General features: G+C 44.1%; 1 protein-coding gene across 13 annotated transcripts in view; it reads right to left on the reverse strand.

Moving 5' to 3' along the window:
* The window catches only part of cacna1g (calcium channel, voltage-dependent, T type, alpha 1G subunit), a 211,380-nt gene that overhangs the window by 10,170 nt on the left and 181,819 nt on the right, over window positions 1-19,391 (reverse strand). For 8 of the 13 annotated variants that reach the window (XM_031844104.1, XM_031844098.1, XM_031844093.1 and 5 more), the window contains 8 exons: window positions 13,571-13,722; window positions 11,176-11,285; window positions 9,139-9,269; window positions 7,256-7,326; window positions 5,450-5,528; window positions 5,006-5,127; window positions 3,723-4,142; window positions 2,164-2,316 (listed from right to left, as the gene is read on the reverse strand). In XM_031844104.1, the coding sequence (XP_031699964.1) occupies window positions 2,164-2,316; window positions 3,723-4,142; window positions 5,006-5,127; window positions 5,450-5,528; window positions 7,256-7,326; window positions 9,139-9,269; window positions 11,176-11,285; window positions 13,571-13,722 (1,238 nt within the window). The remainder of the gene's footprint in view (window positions 1-2,163; window positions 2,317-3,722; window positions 4,143-5,005; window positions 5,128-5,449; window positions 5,529-7,255; window positions 7,327-9,138; window positions 9,270-11,175; window positions 11,286-13,570; window positions 13,723-19,391) is intronic. The other 5 variants (XM_031844097.1, XM_031844092.1, XM_031844095.1 and 2 more) reach the window with 2 other exon arrangements.

Raw genomic sequence — 19,391 nt, forward strand, 5'->3', positions numbered from 1 at the left:
CTATGAGGTCATATAACACAAACTGCCTCCTTATCTATGTTCCGGACTGACGCCGAGCATGCGGATTATGGGTGTGGTTCATACCTGGAACCCACACCGCTTCATGTGAAAGCGCTTTTATAGCTTTTGGACCCTCATCTTGGTTTGAGCTACAGGGACATTTTTAACTAGATTATTTACTAAGCATGCAACGTTTAAAAAGCACTGAATGTTCTTGTCCTAACACTGATTTAAAATTCTTTGATTGGTGCTTTTTACTGGTTTGTTTTAAGTCCGTCTTCTCTTTTATGGCAATTTGTTTTCCTGCTGGCTAAAAGAAATTAACGCTATTATTCAACTGTGGGGTTTTAAACAGTGTAATGACAGGGTCCAGGCACGAACACACGCACACACACATTAAATTGCAGCGTTTTTCTGGCTTCTGTATAGGGGAGCTGCTGTATTTTGGGCTTTGTAGCTGCTTAACGGGGGAAATGCTTTCTGACAGGCAAATGGGCCATCCGAGCAGAGAGTGTATCCGAAGGGGAGAGGTGGCCTGCATGGCACCTTCTAATGACATCTCGGACCCATTGAAAGCTTTAGAAGATGGGCTTATGTAATGCTAATGTAATTGGCCAAAACTTGCCTTCAAATGAGGAAAAGAGGCACCCGGATGCATAACTCAGTGACGCGGTGATCCATAGCTTATTGAGCCATTACTCTGCAGACTTGTGTGTAAAGGGTGTGATCACTTTGCGGAGACTGTTTTGCAAAGTAGGGATTCGCATGCACAAACACACAAACATGTACAAACAGACACGAAGCTGTGTCAAGGAGACAGAGCAAAATCTAAACCATGTCACTAAGATCATGATCAATGAGATCATAGCTAAGGCGGGATATGACGCGTCGCAGTGTGGTGGGCAACAGGGCTGGTTAGAAAGGGGGGAAGGAATGCCGGCACAAAAGCGGTAATGGCTGTAGGGCTGCACAATATGTGCAGAGCATCGCATGCTTTTCCGTGAATTTTATGAAATAATGTTCTTGGGTTATTGTGAACAAAAAGTCTGCATAAGCGTCTTTTACTGTGTAGGCCAGGAATTCTGCACTCGACAAACTTTATTCATCTTTAAGTGATTTAGTCTGGTACTGAGTCATACAATTTCATTTTCTATAAAACAAGTGGTAAACTCTTCACCTGGTCTTAATATGAAATATGTTGTTTCAAGAGTCAACCAAACTCATCTCAGTTCTTCTTTATCTTTATCTAATCTTCATTTAAAGGATCAGTTCACCCAAATGAAATCTCACTTAAACTCAGTGCAGCGGCTCCAAACTGTTTGTGACCCCTGATCGTATTAACCAACCTTGTGGTTAAAGGAGCTACAGCTCCTTTATTTATAGTTATTTTCTATGTGAGTTGGGATCATTTCAAACAAAGTTTGATTTGCCCGTTTTTTATGAGAAAATGAGAATATCTCTGAAAAATAAAGGTGATTTTGAAAAGCAGAATTTACATTTGATTTGATATGAAAATGTATTTTCAACAGGGTCCTGAGAGGCTAAAAGACAAAAAAAAACATACACCTAATACATACAATACAATGCAAATCATAATGTTAAATAGCTTAACCAGCACAAAGATAATAGGACTGGTTTTAACCCACTGAGGTCAATAAAACTGTTTGTGCTGCTCACAGCACTGGAAAATTACGTTTAAAACCACGGCATCTCTCTGTGGGTCTGTGGATTATCCTGAGTGGCCAGGGCATTGTTTCTGAAAGAACATGCGGTTATTTAATTAGTAACACAAAAACAACTAAAAAGCTAAAATTCCATTCACCTTTAATGCGTTTGGAATGATCTCAAAACCTGGGCTAAAAACCATTAAGTGAGAAAATGGGATGTATTGTTATTTAGATGAACTGACCCTTGAAACTCGTTCTAAGAAAGTCCCTAAGTGAGACTGTATTGAAAACAAGGCATGTTATGGTATTTACCCTTGTGTAAAAGGAAAAGAATGCTGTCTGTAATGTTTTGGGGTTTGTTCTTGACATTCAGCAGCAACTTCTGCTTTGTAATTTTCATTTTTTCATGATTGCTTGTGCAGCCTCCTCCAAAAAAATAAGACCCACTGGACGTATGAAATGGAGGAAGTGAATCATAACTCTGGTGATTATTGACCTTCTCGTCGCTGCTGTGCCTGCGGGGCTTGGGGGGCAGCGCGTAGTAGTGGCAGATGGAGCCAGACAGGTTGTCCATCAAGCTCAACTCTCCCTCCATTGAACCCTGGATGACCAGGGAGACCGAGTCAAACTGCGCTCTCCGCTGGACAAACTTAGATGATGCAGAGGGAAAAGACAGAGCGGAGAGAGGAACAGAGAAAGAAAACAAAGAGAGAGAGAAGGAGGGGACGGAAAGAAGTTGAAGAAAAGGAAAAAGTCAAGGCAGAGACACAGGATTAAAATGTGGAAAGAAAGAGCGGATGACAAAGAAAGAAAGGGAAGGAAAAGAATCGATCAGGTCGAAAACAAACAGACATACAAGCAGAAACAAGACATAAGCAACACATGAAGTACGAGAACGAGAGTATCTATCACACTGTGCCTTAGTTAGTATCCAGACCTGGAAGTGTCGTCCTAAATAACCTAAGGCTTTCATGCAGCAATTAAATATGCAGTATATATATATAACCTACTCCCAACCAACCATCTATCCACCACAGGCTCTTATGTGTTTTACCATTGAACTCCACAAGGGGGCACTACGACACCAAAGTAGAGCTGGTCTCTCACAGGGCTGGAGAGGAGATTGCGGCTTAACCACACATGTATTTTGGAGGAGCGGCTGAGGAAGGAGGATAACATCTTACAGGGGAAACATAACGACAGCGAGACCTCTACTTCCTATCCCCCCCCCCCCCCAAAAAAAAAGTTCCCCGCCGTCTGGAAATAGCTGTTTAAGTGAACAACAAGGCCCTGTGGTCCAGCTTTCCCATGGCACTGTGACCTATCACTGACTGGCATGTCCTCTACAGGGACCAGCAACACACACACACACACACACACACAGTCGGGCACAACAAACTGTAAGCCATGCTGATATGGGTCAGTATGGGTTACACCTACATTTGCATATCCAGTGCATTTTATACGTACAATTATCACTCTGATTTTGGATACATCACTCATAAATGCATCCACTTATATTTTAAAATGATGCCAGAATATGGAGTGAATATGTCCTATTATGGCCAATACTCCGCTACAGTTTGTTTACATACGGGCTACGGTTCAGACAGCGAAGAGACATTCCTCCCAAGAAATCTATTATTTCAGCTACCATCCAGCATGCTCAGTGTCCCTCAGCATGGGCCGGAGAGTTAACTAATAGTTTCAGAACTAATGACCGGAGACGTGGGGCTCATCTGACTGGCCTCACGGCCTGGCCCCCAGCAGGAAGTGACCTCAGAGCATCTGTCATGTTGTTCAGGATGCGAGGAGTGGACCTCTGAGACTGTGCAATCTGACCGAGACATTATCTAATGACGTTTAGTCTCACTTTTACTTGTGTGCAATTATGTGGATCTTATCAATGCTCACAATGGTGATGTAGCGTGTAGCATGTAGCGATAAAGGCATGCACACAGGGGTATTCCGGGAGATCATAACAAAACAACCAAAATACGCTCTAAGAATGGCTAACGCATACGCTTATAAGGAACACCAAAACAGATTCCTTACCTCCAGCGGGGGCTCCAGGCATGAAGGGGGGTCTGCTGTGATGTTTACAGAGTCTCTGGTTATATCAGCAGTGGGCGAGTCCATAGGACACTCTCTTTCCTGGTCCCCGTCCCCTCCTCCAGTGGACCTCCAAGGGGAACCCCCGGAGCTCGACCTGTCCATGCCCGGCGCCAGAGGGGTGAGCTGGGGCGACCTCGTTGCCATGTCTCCACTTTGCATCTGGCGCTCCAGCTCCAGCTCCGCCTCCAGCTCCGCCTCCTCCTTGGCTTCCTTGTTGCTCTCCTCCAGGTGCTTCATCAGGACGGCAATGACGACGTTGACCAGGACAAACTGAGCAGTCAAAACGAAGGAGACGAAGTAGAGGGGAGAGACCACGGTGTTGTAGCAGGTGCTGTTCTGGCCGCAGTTTCTTAATGTGTCCTGGAAGAAGCATGAGCACATGACATGAGCTGATCAGCTACAGCTTTACCAGCAGGCAGTACACAAACAGAACACTGCTATTGGATGATTGTGCAAAAAAAACCTGTATCACATTTAATAAGGACAGCGTGAATGCCCAATGGCAATGTTGTCTCTCTAGGGATGGCAATGCCGGTCAGTCCAGAAAATGCTGTTGGAAGGATTCCCGTGATATTCATGCTGCCCAAAGGAAAAAGCCTGCTTACTTTGGCGTCACTAGCCGGTGAACGTTTTCACTTATCCAGTAAAATATGTCAACATCTATTATATGGATTGTCACCAGCCTTTAGCGCAGACATTGGACTTTGGCAATCCCATGAGTCGAGCCACCTTTGTGATTGTTAGTGAAATGTCTCAAAAACAATTGGAAGAACACATTAATGTTCCCCATCAGGAGGAACTGTAATCATTTTGTTGAGAACCTGAATCTTTAATCTAGTGCCCCCGTCAGGTCAAATCTTTCATTTGAGCAAATACCTGCAAAACCTATGACATCCCCATCGACCTCAGCTGTACTTCATGCAAACTAAGATGATAAACATGGTATACATTATACCTTCACATCTAATTTAGCTAGTTAAACATCAGATTGTTCACATTGTTATTTATGTGCATGCTGACATTTAGCTATGGCAGCATTATAGAGCGTCTTGTCTGCAATATCCATACATGGATAACTTCAGCTATAGTGTGGTGAAAGTTAGGGAAAGATGCTGTTGATGGTGTCAGGTCTCTGGTGTCAAAGTCAGATGTTTTTCCATCCATCACAACGACCGCCACGCTCTTGCTAGTCTGCCTCACTACATAAGCAGTGGTAGTTTCACCTTCATTATGCCGTTCCAGTTGTCTCCAGTGGAAACTCTGAAGAGCAGCAGAAATGCCATCCCAAAGTTTTTGAATGTCGCATAGCGCCCCAGACCTTCACATGGATGCAGTTCATCACAGACTTGGGAGAGGAGGTGGAGGAGGAGGGAGGGGATGAAGAAGGAGAGGAATAGCCAGATAGTAAAGGAGAGAGATGGAGATAAAGAGAGATGTAACAACATCAGGGCTTTGCAATTAAATGTTAATAACCTTTATATGGTATTTTATTAGTCTGAAAGCTACAAGCTAGAATGTGAAAAAGAGAAATCGATACGGCATTTCAACAAAGGGTTTTGGAAAGCAATTAACATCAGATAGATTAAACCCACAGAGGGGGGGAACTAAATACTGAGTGGTGCGTCTGTGTGTGACTCGTTTTTGTACACGGTGCATGTGTCCCTTACTCAAGTCACCGAACAGCTCTACCCCCAGCGCTGCAAAAATAAAGAAGAGAAGCATGAAGAGAAGACCCAGGTTCCCCACCTGCAGAGAGAGAGACAACAGGAAGAGAGAGGGATTAGTCAGAGGAGAGAAATCCCTGGCAAAATAAACCAATAACGAGGGACAACAACGGGTCATGATGAAGCAGCCAAGACAAAATATAGGCAATTTGCAATTGAACCATTCGCTAACGGCGACTGTCCAATTATAGCTTAGAGCCGCAACTAGGCATGGCAGGCCTGTCAAGCCTTTGATTTCTCTGCACATTGAAGCATTGAAAGAGTTTGGACGATGATCTCTTTCTTTTCCCTCCTTTCCAAAACCAGGAGACGAATGTAAGGAACGGATTTGACAGTGTGTTTTATATATTGGCATGTGTGGCTAACTATCCGAGTCGTAGTAACTAAGCTTTAATTGAGCGTTCGTGCTACATTGAGTGGATAAAAAAAACAAGTGGCACATCCACTGTGTAGTATCTCATCATTGTGTGGGAGTTGGTGCTATAACGTGGACTGAAGTTAGCAGCCCTGTCCGGGGTCGTTCCTACGTTCCCAGGGTGTATCTTCTCAGTTCAATTGCAAAAAGAACAAAGGGAAATGGACGTTTCAAATGTAGCTTGAATGGCAAAAATCCATTCAGTCACTGTGGACATATGAATGTCTAAAAGTCAAGAAAAAATGTATTGCCGGCTAATTTGAGTTGCGATGCTTTCAAGGAGTATATCATGAGTAGGCTATAAAGTGTAGGGGGGTGATCTCAACATAACCGACCCAGGGATAAAAACATTGCTAAGACCATGAAACCCTTTGAAAAGTCTTCCTAATGCGCTACATTAAGAGTAGATTGAGCTGGGAGACACAACACCCATGGAACATTGATATGCTCTCCTTTGTCCCTACTCTGCTGGATTTAGGGAAGATTAGACTCCGTCAGTTGTAGCTAAACTCGTCGTTTCTCAAACATATTGGTTCGTCTTAGTTGTTTACACTGCAACATAAGAGTGATGCTGTTTTTCGTGGATTATCAACTTGTAAGAAGACTAACACAAAGGAGTAAAAAGTAGAAACATCCGATAAAAATATGAGGATCTCTAAAAGTGCAGCTGATCCCGGACAAGAGTGAAAAAGACAACAGGGAGTCACTGCTTTGACACTTGAGGTTTAGGTTTCGGTCGTGAAAAGCTTGAGGATTTGTGGCTGCTACTACTGTCAATGCTAATCAGCGTGTGGCAACCTGCTCCCACTCCCACCACCCCCTATTATTATGGGATGTATTAATCATGAACACTTCTGACAAGCTCCAGGAGGGTCCAGGAGGAATTAGCCTGGAACGACACTCACTCTCTCTCTCGCTCTCTCTCTGAATGACAAACAGAGGTAGTATTATAGAGCGCTGTGAACGTAGGACTGAGCGTTATTTTTCTCACTCAATCCAAAACGCTGCAGAAATTGTTCAACTTTACCACCTCCACCACCCACCGCCGTTCAAAACAAATACCTGAAGCTACATTCACTTCCCGATCTCAGCAGGGGGGTGGTTATGCAAATAAGGGTCTCTAGAGTCGGTGAAAAAAAAAGAGCTCAAGGGAAACGACGACGCCCCGAAACAGAAGACTATGCACCGAAAAACGAAAGGCTTCTGGGATGTAACTTTAGGGACAGCTTCGGTGGGACGTGTTATGAAAGCTCCATGTAGAAAAACAAGGATGAGGAAGGAAAAGAGAACTCGGTGGCTTCGGCGGATGTTATTTAACAGAGTTGACTGTGTACCTGAGGCAGGGCTTGCATAACGGTGTCCAGCAAAGCTCTCATCCCCACCGCCATCTTCAAGAGCTTCAAAACTGCGGACACACACACACACACACATATATATATATATACACACACAGAAAATGAAAAAATTGTCGAACCAATATTAAGAATGTTCAGTCTTACATAACAGAACAGGGACTTGTGCCATCACGCCTTCTTTGAAATTGAAAGGACTCAATATCTTCCTTCCTTACAGACTAATCCTGCTCCGTTAGTGGAGCCACACATGTACTTTTATTCCTTTTTAAGTCATTGGTATGGCAATGGGGTACCAGTGGAGGCACGCCAAGACTGACAGACAGTGCATAACAATGAATGGAGAAGTAGAGATGCTCGAAAAATTTGTTTTTTTTTTTGCCTGGGCCGACTTCCAGGAGTCTCCACTAGTTGCCTAGCAACCCCACAGTGATGACACAACTACAGTGGGTCACTGGCCTAGACCAAGAAACTAAGATTTTGGGTTTAACCTACAGATGTAAATTAAACAGCTATGAGTTTAGCTGGTAGGCAGAAACGTTTGGATAGAGACGGGCTAGCTGTTTCCCCCCCTGCTTCCCGTCTTTGTGCTAAGCTAAGCTAACTGGCTCTTGGCGTTACCTTTATAATTTCCATACAGACATGAGAGTGGTAATGATCGTCTCTAAAAGCGGACAAGCATATTACCCAAAATGTCGAAGTATTCCTTTAAGTATGTGCAATATAGAAAGAAAAAAAAAATCGAAGTCGCTAAAATCTGAATGTGAGAATTGAGAAAGACAAAGAGTTTAGCTTCAAACAACAGAAGATGTAACTTGCACATCAATGTCGACGAGGAAAGTTCAAATGTGATGACAGGGCAGCCAGTGTGTGAATGATACACAGTCTGAACATGAGATGCACATTGATGCCAGATGTAAAATGAGCCGACTTCTGTACCCAGTCAAATCACACATTGCACACTAAAGCATGTGTTTGTGCCCGGTCTTCTGTGTGACAGTAATCGATAACGACTTCCATGCTACTTCTTCTATTACGCGTCCAGTAATCAGACCAAACAGGTGAGCTTCCCTCCTGCCCGTCTCATCTCCTCTTTCTGCCGGGACTCTCCTCCTCTTGCCCCCGTTTCCTCCCCTCCGACCTTCCTCTTATCTTTAATTACCCGGAGAGTAATCAGCTCGAAGCACACGGGCAGTCCTGCTCTCCCCTTCCTCTTCTATTCCCAATTCTGAACCACCTCCACCTGCCCCGCCATTTAAACTCTACGCCTCCGTCTCTCTCACCCATCGACATACCTTTTCCTCCTTTCATGTATCTCCTCCTCATTCATACTTTTTTTCACTCCAACATCAATCCCTCCTCTTTCCATCTTCTTATAATCTATTTTCAGGTCAGAAGACATGCATCATCCGTGCCTCCTCCATTTGTTTCTCATCTTTTCCCTCTCTTCTCTCATTTACTCCCTCCATACCTAGTCTCAGTTTCTCGGAATTTAATTCAATTACTGCCATAAGAGTCCCACCCGTAGCTTTCTGTCCTCATCTCTCCCATTTCTCAGTCTTTGTCTCAATACTTTCAACTCTCAGCTCCTTCTCAGTGCTGTGTTTGTCAGCTTACTGTGTTTCTCTGTGCCATCTGGTCGACTCACACCCTGCCCGAACCCTGCTGAGACCTGCCGTGCAAAAATGATTAAGATGGGAGTCCCGGGGACGTGGCTGTTTAACGAGGCATCTTAAAATGACAGCACCGTGAAAAAGAGTGTGCACGTGTTTGTGAGAGAGTGTGTCAGCTAGACGTTGGGATGGATGGATGGACGGATGGATGAAAATTGAAGGGCAGTTGGGGAGGAGGCAGGGGGTTCATACCTCGTGCGATCCTCAGCACTCTCATGATGCGGATGATGGTGGGGTTGATGGGCAGCGCGTTGCCATCGATCTCCTCCAGAGTGATGCCCATGATGGACAGCAGCACGATGGCCAGATCCAGCTGGTTCCACCTACACACACACACACACACACACACTCGTCGGTCCCTAGCACTGACTTAGATCACTTCTTTTCACTGAAACCTATGATAAATGTGACTGGCTTCAAAAACTGATATATTTGTAAAATACAACACATCAGACTCTTGTCATGAACAGAAGAGTGAAGTTTTACTAATCAGTCCTGTAATCTGTGTTTTCACTCATTCAGAGCAACAAACAGAAGCTGTGTGTTGAGCTACGCACACTATTGGTGAATGTACGACTGCTTGAAACATGATACTAATCGTAGAGATGGACAACGGATATGTGCAGCAGAGGTGGTTTGATTAGACCTGATAGACATCTTGAAACCTTGTGTTACTAGAATTCAATGTAACTGAAAAGGAATCCAAGCCGCAGACGGCTGCAGGGCTTCGGGTAGGAGCGGAAAACACGCTGTTTACAACCTTTCAAGCCTAGAGGGCACATCAACTTTAAATTTAGAGACAATTTTCTGTATGCATGGGAGTGTGCAGAATATTTTAGTGTTATTAGGCAGATTAAAAAAAGCAGCAATGGTATCATTTCATTTTAGTGTATCATAAGAATAGATATGGCAGACTCAGATCAGGAGTCGGCGGGCTGCTTTCTTTCCCAGGTACTGTCAACTTGACTTCAAAGTGTTCAAAATCTAAATTCCCAGCCCCTGTGCAATTAATGTGCCCTGAACAAATGTCTGGAACAAAATTAAAGAATTAAAGTCAGTGAAGATAGTGGTGGGTGGTCGTACTAATCAGGGTTTATCAATGCCCATTGTTTCTTCTACATGAGCAGGTTTCAGAGTCCACTCCGTAGCTCATCCTTAACGTCCTTAATTAGATACTCAAAGTGTGAGAATCAACTTCAAGAACATCTACGTAATATCCAATGAGATTGTTAAATTAGTCCTTGGGGTCTTGGGTGAATGTTGTGTTTGTGTGTACCTGCGTGTGAGTTCATGTGAATAGTGGTAATATCAAACTGGACCACTGCCAAAACCAAAAAGGATTAATAGTCGATTCTGGCAAAGAGAGTGGACATCATGGAGCCCCTGGTGGTCAGCGCTGTTCCAAAAACATCACGCCTCCACTGAGGTGTGTGTGTGTGTGTTAGTGTGTGTATCTACATGCATGTGATGTGTGGTAGTAGACATTTGTGCTGGTGCGATTGTGTTTGTGTAGTTATTGTGTGGTTTTCAGGGGGAAGCCAGGGATTTCGAAGCTATGAAATGATCTGAGGTAGCGTGCTTTATGGGTGTTTAACGACGCCGTTTGTATTCATACAGGCGTCACTGAGAACCATCCACTGGAGCATGTTAGAAAAAGCTAATTTAGGCTCTCTGAACATTGCCTCAGATTTTCCACATGACTCAGAGGTTAGAGAGCGGTACCTTTAACCACCGCTCTATTACAATATCACGTCCACTAACGTGTCAAAACTCTAAACTAGGAGTTAAGTGGTTTTTTTCAGGATTTCTGTCGGTTCTTTGTCGGAGTTGTTTGACAAAGGTGATTACGTGACTTATAGGACCAGTGTGTATGGTTAAGTGGCATCTACTGGTGTGGTTCCCTCCCTTTCCAAGCGTGTTGGAGAACTATGTTGGCCTTCAGGTAACGTAAAATACCCGCAAGGCTCCAGCTAGAGCCAGTGTTTGGTTTGTCCATTCTGGTCTACTGTAGAAACATGGCGGCGCAACATGGCGGACTCTATGAAGAGGACCCGCTCCCGAAGGAGATATGAGGGACTTATTTTAACGGAACTAAAACGCAACAATTCTTAGTTTGAGTTCATTATACACTTGTAAAAACATGAATACTATATTCCACTTCTGCCAATAAATCCCCGGTAATCCTACACACTGTTCCTTTAAGGGGGATCATGGCAATTAAATACTGACTTGTCCTTGAAGAAGCGTCGGAAGCCGAAGGCCACCAACTTTAAGATGGACTCAAGGACAAAGATGACGGTGAAGACGTAGTTGCAGATCGTCAATGCCTTTTTCAACTCCTGAAGGATGGATAAATATTACAGATTAATAAAGTGCACAAGTATCCATGTTGAGAAGTCAGTAGAGCTAGCATTGCATTTATGCTTATTTATCTGGTATGTAAGCAGAGTGAGCTGTGGATTTCATTGCCTCTCATTGTAAGAAATGTGCTGAAAGTCAATGAAAGGATCTCACCAATTTGTACTTGCTATGGTGGATATCTGGATAGCTGTCTACCTATACATGATTCCTACATTCACAAGTCTGCAAGGTCCATGTTGTAAACTCTGTCCTCTTTTCTAGAGTTAGCTATTCTCTTAACAGATCACCCACATTGTCCGGCCCCTCCCTCATCATTAAAAAAAGGCCATTAGAATCAAAAGTGTCCATTTTAGCCTGTGGGAGAATTCAAAGTGCCCATCTGCATGTAGAAACTGACCTTTAGCAGCGAGACAGGGAGAGAACTGGTGGTCAACAGGGATTTCACTAAATCCTTACTGGTGGCAATTCATCGACTCACAGCTATAGTTCCAGTTTGTGATACATCTCTTTACTCTTAATAAGACTCTTAACTTTATCTGGAGACAATCCATTCAACCAAACAATATTTGATCAACTGTATAACCATTCACTACAAATAGTGAATTCCTTAACACCCCTGACTTAAATACCCACTATACCCAACAACTATGGAGATTTTTTCCTATATCGCTAATCAAGAGCAGGTTTCTTTTCAATTTGGTAAGAGTTTTGAGTGAAACAATTAAAAAAATCAGTGAGGCCAGCTCTCAAATTAGAATCGCACACTCTTGAATACAGATAGAAAAAAGCTTCTATTGTACCTTCAGACTATCTATTCTACCCAAAAACCGTCTATGGTAACCAAAGTCTTTGTATTCTACCCAAGAACGATATATTGTACCTTAAGAATATCCATTCTACCAAACAACCTTCTATTGTACCCAAAGTTCTTCTATTCTACCCAACAACCTTCTACTGTACCTTAAGACTTTCTGTTCGACCCAGCAACCTTCTACTGTACCTTAAGACTTTCTGTTCTACCCAGCAACCTTCTACTGTACCTTAAGACTTTCTATTCTACCCAATAAACTTCTGTACCATAAAAAACTTTTACTCTACCAAAAGTCCTATTCATCCCCAGGATTATACCACCATTCTCTACTTCTTATGTCTTTAACAACCTTACTACCTCTCACCCGACCCCATTTCCATCTACCAGGCCACACTGCCGCCCTATCTGCCCTATTACTGTCACTGTATTCTTCTCAAATCTTCTACTGCTAATACCTCTCACTCTTTTACGCTGCATCACTTTGTCTCTTTTACTCTTGTGGTATTTTGCTAAATACCATCTCTCCCCTCCACCTCCCTCAGCCATCTTTTGTTCTACCTCCACCTCAGGGTTTAGATCAGTTCTGCAGCAGGTGGCCAACAATATGTTGAAGCAATAGAAATATTTCTAATTTGAGGAACAAAAGACAAATCCCAGCTGGAACAGCTGCCTGGTGGCGATTAACATGTGCTATAAATCCTAAGTATCCACAGCAGACCTTGGTGTGGATTCTTAGAATACATATGATTTGTATTACCCTTTGGGTGTACCAGAATTAATCTCATATTTATTGTTTTGACCTCTCTTCACCATTGCCTTTCCTTGAAGGCTTTTCCAATTCTTAACTTATTTCCTTTTTATTGTCTGCTGACCTGCTCCCTTCCTTTCCCTTGTTTAAAGAACTAGTAACAGTGTTTTGACATGCTCTTTTTTATTATTGACATTTTATTATCATTGGCACAGCTTCTATTTCTGACACTATCTGAAGTACTGTGAAGCCATAAACCTGCTGTTCTAGGAAGATTGAAACTAATATTCCATATAAAGTTTTAAAAGCCAAAGCAGATACTGATATTTTTCAGACAGCCAATATTCTGTGCCAATATTCATGAGCTAAAAGCTAAACCATTTATCAGAATTTGGTATTTACACCTGAATTGTATTTGTGTAGTGGTAAAAATGGCTTTGAAACTGTTAAAACCAGACACAAAACTGTGTGTAACACAGGATAAAATAAATGCCCTTGTCAGTCGGGGTACTGACGCAGTACGCAAACAAACTGCATTGAATCATCACACCACACTTAGATGTCACTACGCCCGATACGTGATTGCAATGAGTGACCGATAAGACAAACTCAAGGACACATTTGAATTTATTACTGAAGTGCAGGTTTGAATATTTCAAGCAAGGGCCCCTCTTTACCCCACCGTCCTCCCCCCCAGATCTGACCTTAGGCTGCTGGTAGTGCTCCATTGACATGGTGATGACGTTGAGCCCTATGATGATGGTGATGAACAGGTCCAGGTACTGGCTGGTGCACATCTTGTGGATGAGCAGGCGAGTGGGGGAGTAATCTGAGTAGTAGGGCTTACTCTGAGCTTCTGTTGGAAGGGGGAAGTAAGTGGGGGGAGGAGGGGGAGGGGGGGGGGGGGGGAGGGGGGGGGGGGAGGTAGCGTTCATAAAGTGAGATAGGAGGTAACACACTGGGACACTGTACAGTAGACCTTGTGTGTGTGTTGAGGACTGGAGCATCCAAAGCTGCTTTGAAAAACAAAAATGCGGTTAGTGAAACACAACGACACTCTCCTCGCACTCAAGTCGCTCAAGGTGGTTGACTCACATTAAGAATAAGAGATATGTAAAGAGAGAGGTGAAAATATTAAGAAGGGGAAGGCAAATCAGATAACGGACAGAGAGAAAGAGAGACTCCAGCCAGGCCCTCCTGTGGTCTGCTGTCATGACTAATCAAATCATATTTCCTCTCCTCTGGTCAACAATTGTTTAAATTTACTCTCCCCTGAGTGAGTGTGATGGGAGATAAACAGCGCTGCTCAACATGTGTGTGTGTGTGCATGAAAGACTCTGTGGAGGAGGCTGCTGTCTAGACTTTCCTGTCTAGAGATTTGGCCATTTCTCCCTCTGTCTCTCTGAACGTCATGTGTCACCCCCTCCATGCTTACTTTTTTCACTTCTGTCCTCTCAAGGAAAAGAACAAAACACGGGAGAAAAGTTTTCCACACTCCATCCATCACTTTGTTCCCCACCTCTTTCCTCCATCCAGAGAGGATGGATGGACGGGCTGGGAGATGAGGATGAGGAAGAGAGAGGAAGCTTGCACTATCTATCATCTTATCAGTGAAGGAGAGGCTCTAGGTCACACGAGGGTAGAGACGCGCACATTCGACACACACCCTGGGTGCTGTGAGCTCTCCCTCTCTGCCCAATTATCCCAGGTGTGCTGCTCCGGCCGCTGCTGTGCTCGGCTGGAATGGTTCCAACGTGTGTGTGTGTGTGTGTGTGTGTGTGCAATACATGGTGTGTTTCCCTATCGTATCTGTGAAACTCTCCCCAGAGATCGGGGAATAAGGCAGGAGAGCTGAGTAAGCAAAACTCCGTTAACAGAATACCAATCCATTCCTGATGTTGAATGTATATCTGCGTCTTTTGGGATTGGAATTCCTCTCTTGAGATAAGCCCTATCAGGGGCACAGTCACCATCATTGGAGAGCACAGAACTCTACAGTATCCAGGAGTGTGTTGAATTTCAGTAAGTGTCGAGTAGTGTTTCACCAGTCAATCACCAACATGAGCTGCCCTGCAGACGCCTGGTCAATATTGATTTCAACGGATGCACTCTCTCTGCTAATCAGTCACCAGGACGCCCCCTCGACTTGACCTGAAATTGCCGTCCTGCCTTTTCATTCGTAATTTATCCATAAAAGAATTATGATGTGTTCAAATACCGCTGGGGAAAGTCTGTCATCTCTGACTTGTTTTTTAATAAAAGTTAGTATTCAAATAATAGGTGGCATGAGCAAATACAGGCCATTCCCACATAAAGGCTATAGGTAAAAAAAACCTTATGGGGGGGGGGGGGCGCACAAGGTAAATTCAGTGTGATGTACTTTTCCACAGTTAAATTCGAGTTTCTGTCAAGCAGGGGACTTATGTACTTTATGCTATAGTTGGTCTCTCCTGGTGGAGATCAGAAAACAGTTAGGCGCCTTATTAGAATTTCCTATCAAATTCTTTAAACAGGTGAATATTAAGAATAGGGAGCTGACTGAATTGAGCATTGCAAGTTGAAGAGCTGTTGAGGTCTGGCATAGAGGCCTGCACTGCTGCTGAGCTTCAAGTTAATTATTCTACATTCAGGATCGTCTTTGCTGAAAGATCATTTTGCGCCTGCTGGTAATTATTGATATTGACGACGAAGGGAGATGAACCTGAACACGGGTGGTTGGCTGAACCACAGGGCTGCCGGTGCTGCAGTTTGGCTGCTCTTGAGCTCCTGCAGAGATGTGCGTGCCAGAAAGTGGAAAATAACGTGGCCTCTGGTGTGCTTCTTGGTCTGGCATTTCAATAAAGGGCCTCTGGTCCTGGAATTGTCTCTGCAGCAACACTTCCTCGGCTTGTCCGCTGTTTTTTTAATGAGGCTAGACTATGATAAAGCCGATTTAAAGCACTTTGGGTCAAGTCTGGCATGAATCGGGGCAGTTGCGTCCCTTGTGGAATGCAACAACTTGGTTCATTCACTCGGAGTTCCTATTCTACGAGATGCTCCATCATCTTCGGATGAGCAAACATTATTTTTACTCTGTTCTACTTACCGTCTGCAGGTGCACGGCCAGCCACGCTCAGACACAACAGCACTCCCTTTGTTTCCCCTCCTCCTCCGTATCCCCCCATTCATCTAAATATGTTGTTTTTTTAAACTTTGTTCTCGAGCACGGTAGATCTGCACGGCCATCTACTTTCCCATACAGTGGAAACAGGGCCAAGAAAAAAACAGAGTTGAATATAGTATCGGATGTCTGAAATAAGTATGGTAGATTGGTTCGCCCCCTTAATATTATGGATGGGGCAAAGAGGGCAGGACCGAACAAGACATAAGGGGGTTAAGGGAGAGGAAATGGAAGGAACGAGAGAGACAGAAACCTTTTGGCTAAAGCTCAACTCAAGTCTCTAGAGGAGAGGGAAGGGAATGAAGTGAAAGGTGAAAGTTTGAGGAAGCCAAATTACACCGCTGCCCCAATTCTCCTGTTCTCACTTCCACTGCTCTTTTTAACCTCCTCAGAGGAAAGCGCATGAGCTGCTCTTAATGAGGAATGGAGTTGACACCGCTGCTAATTTGAATCGCGCTCGCCTGGCATCGCAGTCGTTTTGTTTTTTTCTGAGCAAGGTAGCAACAGATGGGAAAGATATTGAGCGGAATGAAGAAATGATTTAGCTTCCACTTTTTGCTGCCTTCCCCCCCCCCCCCCCCCCCCCCCGTCTTCGATCCTCTCCTCTCCTTCGCTGATGCGGCAAGCCTCCTCTCAGCTCTGAGATCATGTTGACAGGGAAGGAGGATGGGTGCCAAAGCACAGAGGGGGGGGGGTCACAAACTGCAAACCTCTCTGTACAGGTTTACAGGAAGCCTGCTCTCTGCATCTCCATCCTCATATTTCACACCAATTCTGTGCACATTTAACAGACCGTCCAGGACAATCATCTCATGGGGACTTCCATCTCGTTACGTTAAATACCTGCACAATTTCTAGAATCTATAATGGATGTATTTTTTTTGTTTGTGACATTCTTAGATGACCCACAAAAACAAGCTCGGCTGTCCATTTTTGTAGTTTTATGGCCAATGTCCACTTGATCCTGCTGTGACGCATTGTGGCTGCCGGGTATTAGTGTCTCACTCTTTGTCTTTCTTCGTCAAAGAACTTCACCTATATATATATATATATATACATATATGCCTATATTTATTGGCAATCAATATCTACGGATGCATTTCATTTGTCACTTAGACAAATTATTTTGTCTTAAAAGCAAGGCCTATACAGAGAAACAAAAGGAGAGCTACACCTCCTTCTCTTCCTCTTTTGATTTTGGCGAACAACAAAACCAAACGTCGAAGCCAACATCTGGACAGGAGTGGGACAGAGTGGTCTGGTTAATCCTCCGCTCTGTCACCTCTTTTTCTGCATGATCACCTGTGTGGTGTTTTAATTACAGCTGAATTCACAGTATAGTTGGTCTCATTTGTATAGTTTTCTGTTTCTGAGCAACCACTGAAAAACTCTCCAGAGTCAGTAGGATGTCTGCTTGCACTCGGGTTGTTTTTATATTTTTTTTGTCTGGTGGAGGTGATTTGCTTGGCGGGGTTGAGGATGTTGCTCCACTTTCTGCGGTCCCCTGAGTTTGGGTTGCCAGTCGCTCTTTTAGCAGCTAACTTTGTGACTTTGTGTCTGTAACCCGCTCATGTTTGCAGAAGTGCTCCCCCTGTGACCCTGTCACTTAGCAACACATTCGTGTAACATTTTCTTCTCAGACGCGGAGTGACACCGAAAGTGCAAAGGAATTAGACGAACATGTGGTTACTACATCGTGCCTATGAACCAGTCAGATTGCTTGATCTGAGCTAACAGTTTTACAAACTATATTAGAAATGTGTCCGATTAAGAGCGGACGCTCTGTTTCTGAAATGTTTCCTGTGGACACTGAAACAGCGACGGAGCCACGACTGAGCCGTAGCGCAACTGGAATGCAAAGCAGCTGGATCATGTGGACATGTTAGGTTTCCTGAATGACTTTACAGACAGTAAGGAGATCGAAGAACCCCCCCCATTGAAAGTCTGCCTGAGGTCCGACGGACAACAAGAAGGAAAAACTTTGTCAGAGAAAACAAGAGACGTAAATAATTCCCGGTCCAAAAACAACCCCAAGAGCCTTATTCCTCCTTTTGCCTTTCCAGTGTACTCACCTTCCCCTTCCTGGATGCCTACTCTCAGCTCACCTTTGGGGGGGTGATGATTAAGGGCTGGAGATTCGGCCCGGGAGTTGCTTTTGGACGCGGCCACACTCAAAAACATAATCCATACATTTCCGAGGCGGTCTTTGTTGGGAAATACAGACACAGTAAGGGTCCTCGGTTGTGGTTGCCGATGAGTAGGGAAAGGCACAGTACAGCACTGCGGCTATACTGTGACTGTGTGGGTGAGCCCATGTTGGGTTGGATTGGATATGTGGAGAAATGGGTCTGGAACGGAGTGGACCTACAGCTGTCCAGAATGTGGTGATCACGTGGTGGTGTCTGCAGTGGGTTGTGAAGTGGAAAGGATGCTGTGCCAGCTACTCCGATGGAAAGGAGGCCTCACCATGAATCTCAGAAAAACACGAGATACTGCTATAGCTTGGATGGTGCAATGGTTTCTGCTTAGCTGGATCTCCTCTGAATGTCTCTGAAGGCTTTATGGGCTTGGTAGTTCCATCAGAGATTTACGGATATTGGAATATTTTAGTAAGAAGCGCAGATAGGTATGGCTGACGGGAAATGGATGAGATGTAGGGACTTAAAGTTTGGAACCCACATGATAAAAAGAGTGGCTGTGAAAGAAAGGGCAGGGTACGGACCGTAAAAGCAGCAACAGTGCACTTCAAGGTAAATGATCTGAATGGAAATGAGTAAAACATCCGTGAGAAACGTATCTGTTTTCACATTTCTGAGGCAGCAGTTTGGTTGGATGCTGCGGCTGCTTTTACGCTCCCTATCCTTCATGGTGAATGGCTCAGTAGTAAACCTCGAGACTCAGTGTCTGCCAGGAGAAATGTGCCAATGTCAAGGACCGGACATCCAATTTAGAAATCCAGCAAACACTGAGTCTAAAGAAAAAGGAAAAGAAGAAAAGAGAGAAACATTTGTCAACACAAACAGTTGCTGTAAAACAATCCAAAAAAAAAAATATTCAACTGGAATTCCCCGAGTGCTCTGCTGCCTTGCTTAAATATCCAGCAGAGAGGAAGAGACACGGAAACAGAGAGAACACAGAAAAACAATCGAACAGAGAAATGAATTAAACTGGAGGACAACAGAGAGGAGCCGCAGAGCAGATTTAGTCCAGAAGAAAACAGGCAAATAAATAAGGAAACATGACATCATTCAAAATGACAGGGCATGATAACACACGATCACACACACACACACACACACACACACATCTGCACTCTTTCACACACACACACACACACACACACACACACACACACACACACACAC

This window comes from Anarrhichthys ocellatus, unplaced genomic scaffold (assembly GCF_004355925.1).
Source record: "Anarrhichthys ocellatus isolate YVR2014 unplaced genomic scaffold, GSC_Weel_1.0 scaffold4, whole genome shotgun sequence".
Classification (NCBI taxonomy): domain Eukaryota; kingdom Metazoa; phylum Chordata; class Actinopteri; order Perciformes; family Anarhichadidae; genus Anarrhichthys; species Anarrhichthys ocellatus.